This window comes from Pelobates fuscus, chromosome 3 (assembly GCF_036172605.1).
Source record: "Pelobates fuscus isolate aPelFus1 chromosome 3, aPelFus1.pri, whole genome shotgun sequence".
NCBI classification, from domain to species: domain Eukaryota; kingdom Metazoa; phylum Chordata; class Amphibia; order Anura; family Pelobatidae; genus Pelobates; species Pelobates fuscus.
Genome location: NC_086319.1, coordinates 76,225,422 through 76,245,799, shown reverse-complemented (window position 1 = coordinate 76,245,799; position 20,378 = coordinate 76,225,422). Strand labels below are relative to the sequence as shown.

At 42.2% G+C, this 20,378-nt stretch overlaps 2 protein-coding genes across 3 annotated transcripts in view; one reads left to right on the top strand and one right to left on the bottom strand.

Annotated features, from left to right (window-relative positions):
* The window catches only part of DEPDC4 (DEP domain containing 4), a 30,977-nt gene extending 13,138 nt beyond the window's left edge, over positions 1–17,839 (bottom strand). Inside the window, exons 1-4 of the mRNA XM_063445191.1 lie at positions 17,745–17,839; positions 14,471–14,858; positions 13,707–13,855; positions 11,200–11,380 (exon numbers count right to left, since the gene is read on the bottom strand). Of these exons, the coding sequence (XP_063301261.1) occupies positions 11,200–11,380; positions 13,707–13,855; positions 14,471–14,858; positions 17,745–17,814 (788 nt within the window). The 5' untranslated portion in view covers positions 17,815–17,839. The remainder of the gene's footprint in view (positions 1–11,199; positions 11,381–13,706; positions 13,856–14,470; positions 14,859–17,744) is intronic.
* A 729-nt stretch (positions 17,840–18,568) lies between these two features.
* The window catches only part of SCYL2 (SCY1 like pseudokinase 2), a 45,052-nt gene continuing 43,242 nt past the window's right edge, over positions 18,569–20,378 (top strand). For both annotated transcript variants that reach the window (XM_063447235.1, XM_063447234.1), the window contains exon 1: positions 18,569–18,665. The gene's annotated coding sequence lies outside the window, so the exon portion shown is untranslated. The remainder of the gene's footprint in view (positions 18,666–20,378) is intronic.

Genomic DNA, 20,378 nt, shown 5'->3' with positions numbered 1-20,378 from the left:
TTTAGCTACGTTTAGTATCCTAACTGTCATGGATCTCTTGTATCTGGATCTAGGTACTGTGGTGTGGTGAAGGAGCATCGCTGCCGGTTCCAGGGGGGAGAACATCTTTAAGATGTCGTGTATGCCCTCCCAGTACGGTCTAATTGTTTCGCATTCCCACCATATATGAATTGCAGTTCCTGTTTCCTTCTCGCACCTCCAGCAGAGGCTAGTGTGTTCTGAGTCTATGTTGTGAAGGAGGTGTGGGGTGCGGTACCAGTTCGTCAGGAGTTTAAATGCCGTCTCTTGGGTCTTGCTGTGTGTCGAGCAGTGGTGAGTGAGGTAGCATATCTGCTCCCATTCTGCGTCTGTGAACGTCGTGTTCAGTGCCGCTTCCCATTTCCCCATGAATAGAGGTTTAGCAGTGGGTGTCTCAGTCTGTAACAGTGCGTATATGAGGGAGACTCCGTGTGGTAGTGGGTCTGGGCTATCGCACAGTGTCTCGAATGTTGTCCGATTTCTGGTGAGTGCGGTTCCCTGTGGTAGAGTGCGTATGAAGGTGGAAAGTTGTGCGTGTTTGAAGCATTGTGTGAAAGTGGGTGTCCTACCCCCTAGCATGTCTGCTAGTGGTGTGCATTTGCCGTTAGTGGTGATGTGGTGTAGTCTCGGTGATGTAGAATTATTAAAAATCTTTATTGAACTTGTATTGAATTATTGTACTAACTCCATTTTAACTGCATACTGTGAATCCTCCATTTTGTCCTCCTAACCTGACTTCTTCAATCCTCCATTTTGTCCTCATAACCTAACTTGTTCATTTTAAAACTACATTACATGACAGAATTTCCCAGCACATCTAATACAATAGACAAAGACTGTATTCTCTATAAAGACATGATTAACTCAGGAACTGCTGACTTTACTGACTTTCCCCTAACTTGCAACATAGTATAATTTGAAGGCCACAAGAACACAGTAGTAATGAAATGTTCTATTCATAAGAGACCTTGCACCTGGACATGAGGCCCGATATCACTGACTGTGTAAAATGACGCTCAAGCCCCCCTTTCCACCGAGTAAACCTCATGCTGGGAAAGATGGCGCCTGAGCCTTCTGTCCACACCCTTGTCCAGAACAATACCACCTCCCGGTGGGAGGACACCTAGCTGGTCACTCAAATCCCTGAGCCAATTAATAATATTGATGGGTGGACACTGATATAGTCACATAACGTTTAATCCAATTAATGATGTTTATTTGTTATTATCTGATATTCAATGATGATGTCATTTTGCTTTTAAAAAGATCTACACAACTGTTTTCCAACCAGATTGTATTAAATTTTCTGAAGTGCTTTTAACCTGAACTCCATGTGTCAGTGTGAGTTTACTTCTGCGTATACGCAATTTAATCATCTCAGATTTGGACAGGAACAGATAGACATTTAAACATATTTGTTTATTTCTAAATTAATCCACATCAATTTGGCGCATCCAACGTGGGGCATCGGGCTATGTCTGGCCGGTGAGCCGTCCTAAGGAAGATGCTGTTGGACGGGGGAATCCTGGGGGTAGGAAGGGAGACTGATCACCTCCAAGTACACGGTAGAGACTTCTGCAGAGCCACCGGTATGTTCCGGCCCCTTTGATTGACCCGTCCACGTGTCTGTGACTGCTTCCCGGGAGGACATCAAAGACAGGTAATATCTTGCCCGGTGTCTCGTTACTCACTTGTTTACCTGCAATTTTAGTCTATCTGTTGCCTGGGTGTGTTTGAATTGTGTTTGAATTGTTTGCCTGTTTCCCCATTTTGAGATAAAGGGGGGGTGGACCTGCAGGGGATTTGCCTGGGGTTCTGTCTTGCTTGTTTTCCCCTTTTTGGGATAAAGGGGGGTGGACCTGAGGGGACTTGCCTGGGTCTTCGGTTTGTCTGTTTATCTGTTTGTATTTTACCCCTTTTGGGATAAAGGGGGGTGGACCTGTGGATGCGTTCCTGGGGGTCTTCTGTTACCTGTTTTACTCCTTTTAGGAACCACGGTGCTGTGGTTGTAGGGAAAAAGGGGGGTTGACCTGTGGATGCGTTCCTGGGGGTCTTCTTTGCCTGTTTACCTCTTTTAGGAGCCTCGTGGCTGTGGCTGTAAGGAAAAAGGGGATTGTTGGAACTGTGGATTTTGTGTAGACTCATAATTTCCTGTGATCCTTCTTGTGACACTTTGAGAGCCCAGCTAGCCTCATTGTGCACGTGGTAACCCACAGTTTCGAGTACTGGGGCTAGTGGAATTCCAAGTTTGGTAACCACTGCCCCGAGTGCTGAGGCTGGGGGGGATTCCAGTTTTGGTAAACCTCAGCTTCGGCTGGGGGGATTCCAGTTTTCTTTTGGTAACCACAACCCTGAGCGCTGGGGCTGGTGGAATTCCAGTTTTCTGTTTATTTGTGGTAGGGGACTTAGTCTTGTGGCAGGGGACTCTGTTTCCTGGGGGGATTCAAGTAGGCATTGCTTGTTTTCCGCATCACGTGGTAGTGAGACTTATAAGTGGGTTTTATAGGGGCACTACGGGAGTGAGGATAGAGGTGGCCACATTCTTGTGGACTGCTGTGCAGAGGGAGGCTGACGGAACTCGGACCGGTGTCAGTTGTTTTCCGTGGCCGCTGGTAGTGAGACTTATGAAAGTCATTCTCCGAGCGGGGACACTACGAGGTTGAGGGAGGTGACTTTGGAGTAAGCACACGAGTAAAGGAAAGGGATTACTGTTGATTTCATTTGAACTGTGATGCATGCACTGTATTTCAACTGTATTGTTGTCTTGTCTGTTTAATTAGGAGTCTCATGAACTCCTGTGTCTGTCCCTAAGGATTTTTCCTTACTCTTTACCTTTTCTATACTTCCTATATTATTATTCTATCCTCTCCTATTTCTATTGTGAGAGAAGTGATTGGTCACACACTTCTCACCTCCAATTAGTGACTAGTCTACGTTTTGGGAAGACGCACTGGGGGGGGACCCACCCCTCTCGAGTGTCAGTCCACCATTGTAGACACTGTTTAAAACCTTTTCCCCCTATATCTGGGACGCCTGTATAGGAGGGGAATGGAACAGGGTTAGAAAAGCCCAATAAGGGCTGGCTAGCGCGTGTGATCTAGTTGAAGATAGAGATTGCTAAAGTGTGTAAAATTGCTGTGCCTTCATGTGGTAGATTACTGACAGAGAAGAAAGCAAGCTTACTGGTACAGAGTAACAATGCTATTCAGCAGGAAGGTAGGGTTGAGGAAGAACTAGATCACAAAGGGTTAAGAATGTATGTATATTATAATAATTGTTTTTGTATTTTGTGTTAGCCATTACCCTGGTAGAGGGTGGGGGTTTTGTATTGAGTTTCACTGAAGAGTATTAAATGTTGTGTTTTTGTGTCTCTTTGCTTGCAATAATTGTAACGTAACTGTCCTTCCAGCGCTGACATGGTTAAAAAAACTTCATGCTGGCTCTCTCTCCTCACCCCTCCCTCCTTGCCTTCTGTGAGACGCTAGGGGGGAGAGGGAGGGGTGACATTCCTGGTTTTTCAGTTCTGCGTTCAGTAAAATTATTCAGAGGCTGCTGTTAAGACTTAACAATGGAATTTTTTGCTAGAAAATATTCTAATTGTGTAGTTTGTTATTTTAATTGAAGTTGATAGGATCGTGTTGGAGTACAGCTCAGTGTTTATTACGAAGGTTAGGAAAGTGAATCTGATGCAGGGATAGAGAATTATTTGGACGAGTTAAAAATGTAAAGGCAAGTGTGATTTGTTGCAATACTATGCAATGTGGATAGAGGGAATATGCAAAGTTGTTACGTTAGATTATAAAAAAAAAAAAAAAAAAAAAAATTGGTAACATGATGGAAGAGGGGTTATCTTAAAGAATATTTACTAAAAGAAAGTTCTAATAAACCAAGATTTCTTGAACAAATGGTAATACAATTAGGGATTGGTTTCAAAATGTTTTTACTGGATAATGTTTGCCTCCAGATTAAAAGACTGACTAACATAATTTTTGTTGTAAGCCCAGATATTTTATTATTGCATATGCATAGGAATTGAGACTTTGGGCATTATAGTATATTAATTCTAGATCTGTTACTAGCAGCAAGTGCTTAGCCTTATGCCTATCCCACGCATGCTTAAACACTTCTACTGAGTTAACCTCTACCACTACAGTTGGAAGGCTATTCCATGTATCCACTACCCTCTCAGTAATGTAATGCTTCCTGATATCATTTTTAAACCTTTGTCCCTCTATTTTTGAGACTATGTCCTCTTGTTATGGTAGTTTTCCTTCTTTTAAATATAGTCTCCACTTTTACTGTGTTGTTTCCCTTTATGTATTTAAAATGCTTTTATCATCTTTTCACCAAGCTATACCTGTCAAGATCCTTTCACCTTTCCTGGTGAATTTTACCCTGCAATCCATGAACCAGTTTAATAGCCCTTCTTTGAACTCTCTCTAAGGTATCCATATCCTTCTGAAGATATGGTCTCCAGTACTGTATCCAGTACTCTGCACTTCCCTCTTCCTACTGCTAATACCTCTCCCTATGCAACCAAGCATTCTGCTAGCATTCCCTGCTGCTCTATTACATTGTACATTGTCATTAACAGCCAGAAACTGGAGAACAAGAAATGTGAATTAATGTATAGCCATTTATAAGCTTAACAAAATCTCCATTATCTTTTCCATTTATTTTGCAGAAGGCAATGTTATTTGTCTATTTTGTATGTTTTAAAAATACATTATCAGTGAAGAGTAGAATAAATTTTATCCCATTTACGAGACATAAAATTGTGATAACGTATATTTGTGATATAGGTGGGAATTACATTTTGAGATGTTAGATATAAATTATTAAATTAAGAACGAGAGTTAGGGATAGCGTCTGTCTCCGCGGGCACAAGGCCCCGTGTGGAGAAGTGGTGGGCAAGCCATCATGGGCCACCCATGGGAGTGAAACGTTCGAGGCTTGTGGAGACAAGATGAGCATGTTAGCCTTTTATTATTTTTCTCTAGGGAAAGCTTAGGGCCAGTTAATAGTTGTTGTACATGGGCTATTTGCAGCCTCCATTGCATTTCTACCTAGTCTTGATTTCTGATGTATCCTCCATTGCTACATCACCTGTCTGCTCCCTTACCTGCCCACCCCCGCTTATTCCTCCCACCGATCCCTCCCCTTCATCTACAGTCCCCCACTTTCCCCTACTGCCCCTCCCTCTACTCCACCTTCTCCTCCTCCTACTCCTTCTTCCTGCTCTTACTCCTCCCTCCTCTTCCTACTCCTCCCTCTACTCCACTTTCTCCTCCTACTCCTTCCTCTACTCCACCTTCTCCTCCTCCTACTCCTTCTTCCTGCTCTTACTCCTCCCTCCTCTTCCTACTCCTCCCTCTACTCCACTTTCTCCTCCTACTCCTTCCTCTACTCCACCTTCTCCTCCTCCTACTCCTTCTTCCTGCTCTTACTCCTCCCTCTACTCCACTTTCTCCTTCTACTCCACCTTCTCCTCTCTCCCCCTACTTCTCCTCTATTCCTCCTTCTCCTCCTCCTACTCCGCCTTCTCCTCCTCCTACTCCACCTTCTTCCCTCTCACTCTATCCACTACTCATTCTTCCATCTCCCCACCACCATATCTATATCCTTTATATGCTTCCTCCCTTCTTATTTCTTACCAATTTCCTCCACTCATAGACGACTCTGCCTCTACCTGACAACATTATATTTTGAAGAAAAGTTGCTCTGGCCACTCTTCCGCCACTTCCCAGGGGGGAATACCACACTAACGAAAAATTAAAATTATTCAGACATGAAAGAACTGTTTTGGGCACTCTCAAAGAAATAGTGCGGTCCTGACCCAGATTCCCATGGAAGTAAGACACCTGTAAGGGAGGTGGCTGTCCCTCATGTTTTTTTCTACACTAAGTCCCCAGAAATCTCATGAAAGGAACCTGACTCATTAGAACAAAACATGAACATTCAATTTACAGATCTCTACAGAGGGGGGTCAGCAAGAGAACTGTGAATAGAAAGACAAATACCCCCCAATCTCACACAGAAATAGGTGAGGAAACCTCTTCTACTGCTCCTCATGGTTGCTTTGAACAGATGAAAGAAGAAACAAGACACCTTTCAACAGAGCATGCAGTAGCTTTACCAGATCCTGACTCCACTCTGTTTGCGGATAAAGAGGAAAGGTACCATACTGGATTTGCTGTTGCTACAGAAGATCAGGTACGTCAAGCACCTTCACTTTCCTCACTCACATCTGCTCAAGACGCTGAATTGACAGCCTTCTCAGTGGCATACAAAATGCCTGAAGGAAGACATGCCAATATCTACACTGACTCAAGACATGCCCTGGGTGCAGCACATTATTTTGGATCAATCTGGAAGATAAGAAGCACCACTCAGCTGACTAAAAGCTGCCAACCAAGCCACAAGTGCACCAAGGGAAGTGGACAGAATGGTGTCCGCTAAAGAAACTTCTATACTCACCATGTAGATCCTACCTACAGATCTCAAGCTTCTGAAAGAATGACAAGCAGCTACTGACCCTGAAGAAATACAAAGCTGGAAAAACAGAAAGGGGCAACCCTTGAAGACGGGCTGTACTCCAACGCTCTTAAGCTCTGTTTACCCAAAAACATGTACTGGGCAGTGAGCCCATGGAACTTTATACCTATCCAAGACCCTCATGAACTCTTTGATCTCTAAAATACCCCTAAGCACCTAGCTAACTCTCAATATCCCTTTCAAGAATCCAGATGACAAAGAGCTACTGGGTCAAATATGCACTAGTTATCATAGACATTTTGTCAGGATGGCCAGAAGCCTAGCCGGTCATCAATGTGACAACCAAGACCATATACCCAATAGTGCATTGTGAAAGTTGCAGAGATCACTCAGTGGATTCATTGTTCCAGATTCAAGACTCTCTCTGCAACATGAGAAGTGACATTTGTTGATTTTGACACACTTTTGACTCTAAAGAAAAAAATGACTTGTTAAATAAAAAGATACCAGCAAGTAGGTGTTTGATGGCCATAATAATGCCTGACCACCTGCCATCGATGGAAAGCCGAGGACCCCAAAAGGAGACCTCGTGAAGCTGAAGGGATCCAAATGCCAAGCTTCCTCAGGATTATTTGCCCATCCTGAGTTTGTGGTGATATTAATATTGACTAAATGATCCGAGTCCACCTACGCTGATGTAGCGTGGGACAGGTTTAATACTACACCCTAGCCAAGGTTATTATGTCAATACACATAATACATGACAAGGTACTCTTGACACACCACATTCATGCTTCAGAACATAAAAAGGAGCACCCCTCTAAAGGGAAAGTTTGATTGATATATATATATATATATATATTGATGCCATAGGTGTGCCAAGGGGGGTACCAGATGATTTTGCAGTAAAAGGAAAGTTTGAGTCCATTTTCCCAACCGTCACTGCTAATAATAATAATAATATTTTGATTTGCATTTATTATACCTATTGCAACCAACAACGTTTACCTGTCACCATGACTACTTGTGCCTATATTCCAGATAACACAAGTCCATATGGTAATGTAAGCTTGTCTATTTATGATGTCCCTCTGAAGAACTAAGAAGACTTTAAGAACCGTTACTTCATAGGGTTTCTGTGCCTTGGGTTAACACGTCTTCCTGATACTAACTTAATAAAGTTTTTATCTCTTAGAATATTAACATTTCATAGGGGGGACTGATGTAGAATTATTAAAAATCTTTATTGAACTTGTATTGAATTATTGTACTAACTCCATTTTAACTGCATACTGTGAATCCTCCATTTTGTCCTCCTAACCTGACTTCTTCAATCCTCCATTTTGTCCTCATAACCTAACTTGTTCATTTTAAAACTACATTACATGACAGAATTTCCCAGCACATCTAATACAATAGACAAAGACTGTATTCTCTATAAAGACATGATTAACTCAGGAACTGCTGACTTTACTGACTTTCCCCTAACTTGCAACATAGTATAATTTGAAGGCCACGAGAACACAGTAGTAATGAAATGTTCTATTCATAAGAGACCTTGCACCTGGACATGAGGCCCGATATCACTGACTGTGTAAAATGACGCTCAAGCCCCCCTTTCCACCGAGTAAACCTCATGCTGGGAAAGATGGCGCCTGAGCCTTCTGTCCACACCCTTGTCCAGAACAATACCACCTCCCGGTGGGAGGACACCTAGCTGGTCACTCAAATCCCTGAGCCAATTAATAATATTGATGGGTGGACACTGATATAGTCACATAACGTTTAATCCAATTAATGATGTTTATTTGTTATTATCTGATATTCAATGATGATGTCATTTTGCTTTTAAAAAGATCTACACAACTGTTTTCCAACCAGATTGTATTAAATTTTCTGAAGTGCTTTTAACCTGAACTCCATGTGTCAGTGTGAGTTTACTTCTGCGTATACGCAATTTAATCATCTCAGATTTGGACAGGAACAGATAGACATTTAAACATATTTGTTTATTTCTAAATTAATCCACATCATCGGTATCGGGGTCAGGAGGATGTTTTGAAATGCTTTCGGGTCGAGGCCCGGTTTAAAGTCTGCGTTGTGTACCAGAGGTGTCAGGGGGAGGGGTAAGGCGCCAAGTTATGCGTTTTCGCCGCTTTGCGCCAGATGTCCAGGGTGGATCTAATGTATGGGGACATGGCTCGGGTGTCTGGGTCCTTCCTGCCCCAGGGTATGGCTGCTAGTGGCATGTTCGCCTCCGACTCCTCCGCCACTTTCCACATTTTATGGACTCCGCTCTTCGTCCATTCCATCACCCTTTGGAGATGCGTGGCCGTGTGGTATGAGCGGAAGTCCGGCAGTGCTAGGCCCCCCATGTCTTTTGGTCTCATTAGAGTGGCGGTTTTCATCCTGGGACGTCTACCATCCCAGATGTACGTGATCATGGCAGTTTTTAGTGTGGCAAAAAACGCCCCGGGGAGTTTAATTGGGATGGTTTGGAATAAGTATAGCAGGCGTGGGAGGAAATTCATCTTAATGACTTGGACCCTCCCGAGCCAGGATATATGCGGGTGCGCCCATTCTTTCATGTCTTTTTGGAAGGTGGTGAGTGTGGTGGCGAAATTGGCTTGGAAGAGGTCTTTGCTGTCCTTGGTCAGCCAGGTTCCTAGGTACCTGATCTTTTGGTCTGCCCATTGGAATGGGAAGCTCTGGCGTATGGGGTCGGCGCGTCTGTTGGGGACACTGACGTTCAGGATATGGGATTTAGCATAGTTTATTTTTAGATTAGAGATCTCTCCGAATTCCTTAAAGGCCTGTTGGATGTTGGGCAGGGTTATTTCTGGGTTGGTGATGAAGAATAGCAGGTCATCTGCGAAGGCGGCCACTTTATGGTGGACGTCGCCTGTCGTGATGCCTGTGATGTCAGTGTTGCTTCTGATGTGCGTCAAGAACGGTTCTAGGGCTAGGACGAACAACAAGGGGGATAGGGGGCAGCCCTGTCTGGTGCCGTTGTGTATTGTGAGTTCGGGGGTCAGCGCCCCGTTGACGAGGACGTGTGCCGTCGGCTCGTGATACAGGGCAGTGATCCATCGCATCATGTGTGTTCCCAGGCCCGCATGTGTCAGAGTGTCGAAAAGATATGTCCAACCGACTCTGTCGAAGGCCTTCTCCGCGTCTGTGGACAGCAGGAGAAGGCCCCCGGCTCCCGCCCCCCTGCCGTGCATGAGGGTGAGTGTTCGGATGGTGTTGTCCCTGGCTTCGCGACCTCCCACAAACCCCACCTGGTCTGGGTGGACCAGTCTGGGGATGTGCGACTGCAGCCGCGTCGCCAGGATCTTTGCAAGGAGTTTGACATCGCAATTGATGAGGGAGATTGGCCTGTAACTCCCGCAATGTTCCCCATCTTTACCCTCCTTGGGGATTATGGTGATGTGGGCTGTCAGGGCTTGCTTGGGGATGGGTTGGCCCTCCCTCACCGCATTAAAGGAGTCTACTAGTGGCGGGTATAAGCTATCCGCGAAGGTCTTGTAATATTTTAGCGGGAGGCCGTCAGGGCCCGGGCTCTTGCCCGGTTTAGTTTGTTTGATCGCCCGTGTCAGCTCTGCTAGTGTGATTGGTTCGTCCAGCAGCGATGCCGTTTTGTCGTCTATAGTCGGGGATGCGTGTGCGTTGAGGTATGTGCGTATTTTATCCCGTAGTCGTGTTTTCGCCGTCTCTGTGTGTGGTTGCGGTAGGGAATATAGGTCGGCGTAGTACGTCCGTATTGCGGTTAGTATGTCGGTCGGGAGGCGATGGAGTTTGCCACTTTTGTCTCTGATTCTGTCGATGTATGTGAGCTGTCTCTTTTTGGCAAGCATGTTGGCTAGGAGTTTTCCGCTCTTGTTCCCGTGTATGGAGAAGAATGCTTTGTGTCTTATCGCGTCCCTGTGGAACTACGGTACTTATTTATTAAATTCTAAGTAAAAATGTGAAAGATCAAGAAAGCTATAGTTGCAAATATCCAGGAAATAGATGGATTGTAAGAAAAATCTAAAACAAAATATAATAAAAAAGTCCTGCACTCAAACTACCACTACTCCTGGGCGGCGGCAACAACCATAGTACACATCAGCCCCAATACAGACCGTAAAAACCAAAGAAAAAAGTTACCTGCGCTCTTCCCAAATCCCTATGCATATTTAAACAAATGGAGATTATTTAGTAACTCCAATGGCCATTAGAGGGATGCTCACCTGCCACGTCAAAGGATTGTAAGACAAAGCAAGAGCACACTGACTATAAACATCAATGGGCAGCTCACTAGCTACACGACAGGGGCTGCAATATTCATCAACGGCCATCTACTTAGTGGCTGGTCACTCTACATCACGTGACAAAGGATGCTTTATTGGGAATTATCCCCATATGTATAAGGATGAATATTAAAACACTAGCAATGCTTCCTGCCATGTTCCCAGTGGCACGTCGCTGACCCCCCAACGGGTAGAGGCAGATTCACTCAAACCCTGTTCCTTACCAACAATCACATGTGTATATTTAATTCACAAAGCATCATTTATATATGGTAAATACCATTCAGCACTGAGACATTTAGAATGCTCCCATTAATTGAACGATGAGGAATGACGCCTTTCAGGAACGCTTGGAAACCAGCAAGGAGTATTTATTTTTAAACACATAACTTACTTAGGTAAATGGAGAGTTTGCAGAATCTCTCTGTCCAGAAACGTGTTTGAAACAATGAGATCACTGAAGTGTGTCTTATGCTCAGTTTTAACTGGAGACTCCAGGATGTCTTCAAGGAGAGGGATGTGGATTAGCTGAAGGAGGCGCACCATGACCTGCTGTTTCCATACATTCTCGGTATCTACAAATAAAGTTATGACATGTATGCACATGCTGTGTATGCTACATATTACTGGAATTGTCATCAAATGTATGATTTATACTAATAAAACATGGAAAACTTAATGAAACTAACATTTATAAATGTCATCAAACTACAGATTGTGGATTAACAGTGAGAATATCTATTTTTCTCATCCTGCCAGTTCTAAAATTGCAGCAATCACCATAGAAACCAATGAAATGTTCCTTCTGCTTGTGCCACTTTATAAACGTTCAAGAAAATGACACTTTATGTATGATCCCCATCTAATACAAACAGGCCAGATACCATACAGGCTTTGCAAGGGGATAGTCTATAGTGGATGTTTCACTGTAGAGTTATATGTACTTGGATGTTCTAATGAAAACACAACAAAAGGCAAAATTGAGTTGTTTGTACTGGTTTAAAACTTGTTTTACATATATATAAAATAAAAATAAAAAAATATACTGAAGAACAACTGACAATGCTATTTATATAAAGAAAATATTATAATGGACAATTAAACTGTTTGTACTCAGAACTGCAATTCCTTTTCACTGGCACAGCTGGTTAAGCAGACCTTTACTTAAAACTAAACAGGAGTTGATCAAGGAGATTTCTTGGAATGCTGGTGTCATAGCTTCTAGTTATGGCAGTATATACACAACACCGACAGTGAAACAAGCTATAACTGCACTCTATACGCAACATGGAGAAATATTAAATTGAACCCAATATATGCCAGAGCACAAACACATCAAAAATCCCAAAAGCAAGAAAAAATAAATATTTCTCCAAGTTTGAAAGCGGATTGCATGCTAGTGTTATGGTCAGCATCTACCTTTAAAACCAATACTGTTGTTCGCTGAAAGTACAGCATTAAAACTGCTGAGTGTAACAGTGATTGCACATCGTTAAAAGCAATCACTGTTATAGAGACTGAAATATGTAGTCCAATGGTGCTCCTCAATCACATTAAAGCACTGAAGTCATCAGCTCACAGCATTTATCCTAAGTGAAGCCAAGCATTGGTTCCTAATTTCAGCTACACAACCACCATTAAACTGCGCAGGAAATCTAGGGCTGCAATATAGACTATCCGAGAATGTAAACATTCCATTTATTATGTTGCTTAGTGTAAACACAAGACTGTGAGCATAAGCAAAGGCTATGAGTCACACTGGACGCCGACTGCATAATGACAAAGCATGATCACACTGCACAATATGTGCATGAATGGCCTTAAGCGATCAATTACTTATTTCACCTCCAGTGTAAATACTGCAACCATAAACATTGAAGTTAATGTCCCTGCACCAAGATAGGTCCCAGCGGTTTGTATGTTTTAACCCTGGAGCCGTTACGGTCAGCTTTGGCACTTAAGGTACACAGTTAAATTGTGCTTTCACTGTAGAATGCATGCAAAGATAGAGTTACTATATAGGTCATAAAACAAAAGACGGATTAGTTCGCAGTGCTAAAGCCGCCTCTCCCTACATAAGCAGAGGCATTTGGGACTCGTCCAGGTAACTCCAGGTGCTCTGGTAAATGGTATGCAACTACATTGGATTGCCATGTCCATGCTGCAAAGACAAAATCGGCATAGACTTGGAGCAATGGATGAGAACGAAGGCTTCCACAAGCCAACTTTAGCATAGATTAAGCTTTAATAAAGTTGGCTTGCTGAAACTTTCATTTTTGTCCATTGCTCTAAGTTTGCATCGGGTTTTTCCTTTAGATTACCATGCTGATTACTATATATGTGTTTTCCTCCGCAACACAAGAAAAATAGATAAGATCAAGCACACCTAAGTACTTTTTAAAAAAAAAAAAATTTATTTAACTACAGTTTTTTTTCTTTTTCGGAGAACATTTTGTTCTGGGTAGTATGGATGTAGACATGTATGTATGTATTGTATTGTACATGTATGTATGTATTAACAATCTATGTCAGCATTCTTAAAAGAAGAAGAAAAAACAAAAACTAATGCATGTTGCAGTGACATACTTCTTTCAGATTTATCGTGCTATTTTAATAATACAATGGCCATTAGCAAACAAACAATTCTGGGGATGCTATTATAAAAAAACAAGAAACAGGTGAATAAACAAAGTTAGACAACATCGCGTATAATGTTGAATTTGTACCAGTGCAGTTATTTAAATCATATTCTATTATTCCGGTTAGAAGGAGATATGCTCATGAAAGAGGATACTCACTCAATGATTTAATGCAGTTTGTAGGATACATTTTCTACAACCTCACAATTGCCCCTTCCTCTAACCCAAATAGGAACCATCTGCAATGTCTAGACCGCTTTACCTTTCTGTGAAACGATGCTGGGTAATTTATTGAGTACGGGGTTCACATGTGCGTTGGGATGTTCACAGATGCAGTGAAGAAGCTGATTTAACTTTTCATTTGCAGTGTCAAGGGCTGACGGGTTAGATATCGTTGCGGCGTGTCCAGATCTATTTGTATAATATTTAATAAACAACAAGGTAACAAAAACATGCCAAGTTATATTGTGATTCATTCATTCAAAAATGGTTGAATATGCTCAATGAATAAAAGTACAAATAAAAACTGATTAACCAATTCAAAACAAACAGATTGCAGAGCAAAAGGATAATCTTAAATAAACACACACTGATCATCTACAAGATTAAAACCACTGACAGAGCACAAGTGAATAACACTGATTATATTGTTACAATGACATCTCTCACGAGGTGTGATATATTAAGCAGTCAGTTCTTCAATTTCCTGTGTTGGAGGCAGGAAAAATGGGCAAGCGAAAAGATGTTTAAAGGGCCCCTGTCATGCCCCAAACAACCTATACTCATTAGTTTGAGAATAAGATTTTATCTAGTGATTGCATTAGTAGTTTTACTCTGCAAATTTCTTCTAATCAAGCTTTAAACTGGTATGTTTCTGATATTTCAGTTGCATTTTATTTACACAGAGTATTTCAACTATTCCATTAACATTACTGGAAAAACATACAGCCCAATACATTTGTTGCTGGTCCTGCTTGCAAGTAAAGTGTGTAGTCAGAATAATAAGGATGAAAATTAGAAACCAACCTGGAAAATCTGTCCTTCCCAGTTGTACTCTCTTTTGAACTGAGGTCGGCGGTACTTTTGGACTCTAAAAATCTATAAAAATGACTGTTGCTGTCCTCAAAGACAAAATCTGATTCACTCTTAAAGAGCTTTAATCCAACTGGCTCAAATACTTTGTGATCCATAAGTGCTTGGCATAGCTGGACACCTTTATTCCTTGAAATGTCGTAGCTGCTCAAATACATATTCTGCATGAGGTGACATAGCACTGCGTCCACTGCATCAGATCCTGTGAAGCAGCAGGAATAGGTCCTAAGATGCTGGCGCCGATTCTTTACTTCAACATTCTTTTTCAGTGACTGGATGATGCTGTTCCATAGCTGAGTTGCTTGGAATGGTCCTCTGTGACCTGCAAAAAAAAAAAACAGGAATATCAGACACATGATCTGTAAATTCAGTGAACAAATACAACTTACAATATAAGTTCCCTGCCATTACATTGATTTCTGTCTACCCCCTTTGCTGTAGAAACATTTTAAGTTACATTTATTTTATACACCTTGTTTCCAGTGCCGAGACACCACGGTTGCTGCCACCCATTCCACCTCATTCTTAATCAGCAAACATGTTGACATCTTCCACGTTCTCATCCAATCCTTCAATTAAAGAAGCAATGGGATGGGAAACGAATGCTCTCTATGAGAAGCATCAAAGGAGGTGCTAAGATCAAGGATACAGTACAGTCCCACTTAGCACAAATTGTTACCACTATTTTTGAAATATTGATATCATTGAATATCAACTCTGGTTAGCTATATATACTGCTACTCTCATAATTTTTGAGCGCAGGTTACACTGTATCTCCGGCACAGTAGTCCATATTAATTTGCTAGTGTTTAGTGTGTTTATCTAAACCAATTCTTTGCACAATACTGTGTAAGTGGTCTGACACCATCACATATTTCTACTATTTAGTGTTCTAAAGAGAGCGTTATTTAGGTGTCAGCCTACACTTCTACTAGTACAGCCATTACGTCTCACTTTCCATTTAATGTGCATTTGTTCTTTTATTTTTATTATAGTACTACCTTTTCTAATTTATTTTTTGTGGTTAGTTCTTGTTTTTTTCTAGTCCACATTAGTTGGACTTATTAAATGTTAAGTTTTATTATAGCGTACAACACCATTTAGTATTCCACTCCCATTTGCTTCATGTTGCATCTTTCATTTCTCTCTTTTTTTAATATTATTAACACAGGGGTTAACACCCAACTAGGAGCTTTTGCAACCGTAGGCTCCAGTTCTTTTCATTTTTTTTCCCCAACAAGATACACTTCTCATGTCAGCCAAGCAGGCAGATCGGGTCAAAGCCAGCAGAAGACTGGAATAAAGGTAAGATTTTACTATATTTAGGGTAGTAAGCTGGGGCCAGGGGGCTAGATGGTGATTTAACACTATATTGTTAGGAATACGTGTTTGTGTTCCTGACCGTATAGTGTCCCTTTAAACTAGAAGTGAAGGTTTTGAATATTTCTGAAGTCAGGTAGTAGATTTATGACATAATTCGTAAGATAATTGTTCCAGTGCCTGAAATGGTTTAAAAATTGAGAAAGCAATATCAGTGGTCCACAATTACAGCTTTCAAATACTAATTTATGTCAAGGAGCACTTGCCTTACATCAAGCATGTAAAACTCGCGGCCCACAAGGACCATCTTTGCGGCCCAGCGAGCCACGAGTACATGCTGGTGTTATGGCAGAGTAGGCACCTGCTTTCCCCACTTTTCAGGTGCCTACTCTGCTAACACTTACCCGGCCGGGGAGGAAGGGACGATGGATGCAGCGAGGGAGCTCAGTGTTCCTGCTCCTTACTCCCTCGCCCACCCCGTCTTTAGTGAAGCCGGGCGACGGAACAGGACATAATTTTCCGGCACCCAGCATCACTAAACCGTGCGAGGGAGCAGTAAGGAGCAGATAGAAGGACCCCAGGGAGATGCCCCACATCGGCTCCAAAAGGTAGGGAGCAATAAAGAAAAGTATGTCTGAGTGTCTGTCAGTCAGTGAGTGCGTCTGTCTGTGACTTTATGTGTATGCCTGTCAGTGAGTATGTTTGTGTGTCTGTGTATGTTTCTGTCAGTGTGTGTGTGTGTGTGTGTGTCAACAGGAGGATCAGATTTGGCACAGGGTGGTAGAGGGGGTTGCTGTGGTTTAGTACGGGGGTGGGGAGGGGCTGGGATGTAGTAGAGGGGATGCTGGTTTTTTTTTATACTGTACTTTTTAAAATAAAGCTACCTTCTATGAAAATGTAAGGTGTTTTTTTGCAGCAAACATGAACTTAAACCTGGTTTATGTGGCCCGTGCCAGACTTTGAGTTTGACATGCTTGCCTTACATGGTGATTTCTCAAAATTGTCAATTTCAGGAAATTACAACTTTGGCTATGTTTGCAGTACAGCTACTTTTACAAAGTATCTAAAATTAATTTTGCAATCTCAACAATTCACACTTTAGATTCTAAGCTCTTTTGAGCAGCATCCGTAACAACCTATTATTCCTGTAACAATCTGTAAATGTTTCATTTATTGTTAAACTTCCCTCTTTATAATATTGCAAAGCTCTGAGCCATTGGCTTATGCTATATAAATGGAAATAACAATAACCCTGTTACAGTATACTCTAAAATCTAATCGAATTGGCAGCTGATTACTCCAAATTGTTCAAAACTGAGAAACACAACCTGCAACTTTTAGGGGCAAACAGATGTTTTAAATACATTTTCCAACCCAGCTAGAGTCACTGACTGGCGTATTTAGTTTCACTATTTTTTGCGAATAAGCCCTGATAGAGGAGTACAAGGTGAACCATGAATGGTTGGACCTCTAGAATGTAAGCTCATGGAGCAGGGCCCTCCACCTCTCTGTTCCTGTACGTCCAATTGTCTGGTAAAAGTCAAATGTCTGTTAGTCCACCCATTGTACAGCGCTACGGAATGTGATGGCGCTATATAAATAAAATAATACTTAAAATGGGTGAAAAGCCATTTTTATATAAAAATATGAATTTGCCCAATGCAGCTATTTCCCACCACCTTTATCGTTTCTTTGCAGTCCCTACTCTCATTAATAAACCCCTTAGTTTTACATTTGCCCCAAATCCCTCCTATTAATATTCCCATTGCCATGTTATTAGCCCCAGCTGGCAGGTGTAATGGGAAACCCAGCAGGTCCCGGCAGTTTACGCCAGGTGTATAGTAAATACGTGTAGCTTTACTACAGCCGGTATTCCGGGCTCCCTCACCCTTCCTGCGGGCCCTAAGGTCCCCGACACTGCGGATCCTACGGAACCTAGGAGTCAAATCTGCCGCCATGCCGGCACGTGACGTCACGCACAGGCAAGAGCCAGTCACGTGACGCCCGCATTGGGGAAATCCGAGTTCTACGCACTAAAGCCAAAAAAGACCGCGCGATTGGAAAAACTGGTTTAACGAGAAAATCTACATTGAAGAGGGTCCATACGAATAGCTTCAATAAGTGGGCCCAGAAGCAGGAACTTGTTTACAATAAAGACATAGCAGAGGCTCGGATGTGTACTAAGCCTTGATGGTCACGTGACAGGAGAGGCACTCACACAGCCGCCATCTTGGAATTGGGAAACACTATAGCTAAGCGTTAATAATACTAAATGTATTAGCCTCCAAAATTAAACATTGTTTACATCATTACTGCTGTATTTCAACGGAGAAAACCAAAGACATTGATAATTATTTGCATTTTAAAAAAAAATGATAGGAGTCTCAGTCTCACAATGTTACATATCTCCAACACATTTCGTGTATTTGTTGTTTTATTTTTTTGTAAAATAGAAAGTATATGCCTGGCGTTCTACTACTTTGCACTAGAGACTAAATCCCCTTTAACATAGTCTCCTGTGAGCGAAGCCATCAGGTGGAGCCAAACAGCATTAACCCTCAGTTAGAAAGAGCTTGGCCGAGCTACGAAACCAAAACACTAGAGATTTAATTGTTTTAAACCATTTCCTGGTTGGTTTCGACTCTACTGCTTAGAACTCTGCTGCCGTGGTCTGGGTGACGCCATGAGACCGGAAGTGACGCAGATGTTTGTCAGCTGCTGTGCGATGTGGAGCCGCCTGGCAGTGCTCTGACAGGTGGAGGGCCGGCCCTGTCTGCCATCTGAAGGCTGTCTACAGTGAGTGGCACAGGTAGGTAGGCAGGGAGGGAGAGCACCCCCAGCCCTCCATTATACCCTGGGTATGGGGGCTATGACGTCACACTCTGTGCCAGGCCTGAAGGAGGGGGTCGCACTGTAAGGGGAGCTAGGCAGGTGTCTAGAGATCATGTCCTGCTCACGCATTACTAAAGCAGCCAGGATTGCAACATCTCCCATGCTTTCCTGGACACAGATAACTTGTTCACAGTGATGGGCAGAGCAGGAAATCATTTAATTTTCCCTTTCTGTGACCTGTGCATTCCATACACTGATCTGACAAACCCTAAGCAGCAGATACTAGGTGTTAATATTAAAAAAAAAAAAAAAAACATTGTCTGTTTTAGTAATGTGATAATGCTGTGTATTCATCATTGGATAAATCACTCTTACTCTTAAAAGCGATTCTTGAAGGGTAGGTTATCATTTTGTAGGCATGGATTAACTTGAATATTGGTTTGGCTAGGTTTGATTGTTGTCATGCCTGCTTCGCTTTCATAAATTACTGTATAGAGTTAGTCTTTTCAACCCATGGAGAAAGAACCACATAAACCTGAAATACATTTTACATATGTAAACTGTTAAGATAATCTATATCAAACATAGAAATATCAGTTATTCTTACTAAATGCCAGTTTTAAAGGACCACTCTAGGCACCCAGACCACTTCAGCTTAATGAAGTGGTCTGGGTGCCAGGTCCCTCTAGGATTAACCCTTTTTTTTAAATAAACATAGCAGTTTCAAAGAAACTGCTATGTTTATACTGAGGGTTAATCCAGCCTCCAAAACCTCTAGTGGCTGTCTCATTGACAGCCGCTAGAGGTGCTTGCGTGCTTCTCACTGTGAAAATCACAGTGAGAGCACGCAAGCGTCCATAGGAAAGCATTGTAAATGCTTTCCTATGCGAGCGCGGCTCCTGACGCGCATGCGCATTCAGCCGATGTCGCAAGGAAGAAGGAGAGGAGGAGGAAAGCTCCCCGCCCGGCGCTGGAGAAAGAGGTAAGTTTAACCCCTTCCTCCCCCCAGAGCCCGGCGGGAGTGGGTCCCTGAGGGTGGGGGCACCCTCAGGGCACTCTAGTGCCAGGAAAACAAGTATGCTCCAGCTTCTTGGAAAAACAAACAAATAAAAACTAAAGTATTACTACTTTGTTCCAATGTTCAGGCTGAATCAATGAAGGGACACAGGATAAAACTCCTGTAGCTTAAAGGAACACTTCACATATTCATATTCATTGGGGCTATATCTTAAAACAGTTGACAAAAGCTGCAGTTCCTATGAACTTAGAAGAACTAAAAGTTGGATACCCAGAAGGGAAACAATTAAGTGTGTGTCAGGGGCGACCAAAGCAGGGGATAACCCTCATAAGTGTATAAGTAGAAAAGCAGACCTGGTGGGTCAGAAAAAATAGGGCGCCCCCCTAATAGATGACTATATATATATATATATATATATATATATATATATATACACACACAAAAATAAAACGTAACTTTTAATAATTACTGCAATAAAATACTCATATCTATAATAGAATAAAAAATAAATGAAGATATAGATAGGTAAATGGAAGTGCGTGGGTGGGATATATAACTTAGGATATCACCTAAGGAGTATCAATAAAACCAAAATCAAAAGAAGATCCCACTACCATGCTTGATCCGTTTCTAAGTGGTAAAAGTACCTCAGGATAGTGTTTATATTCTAAA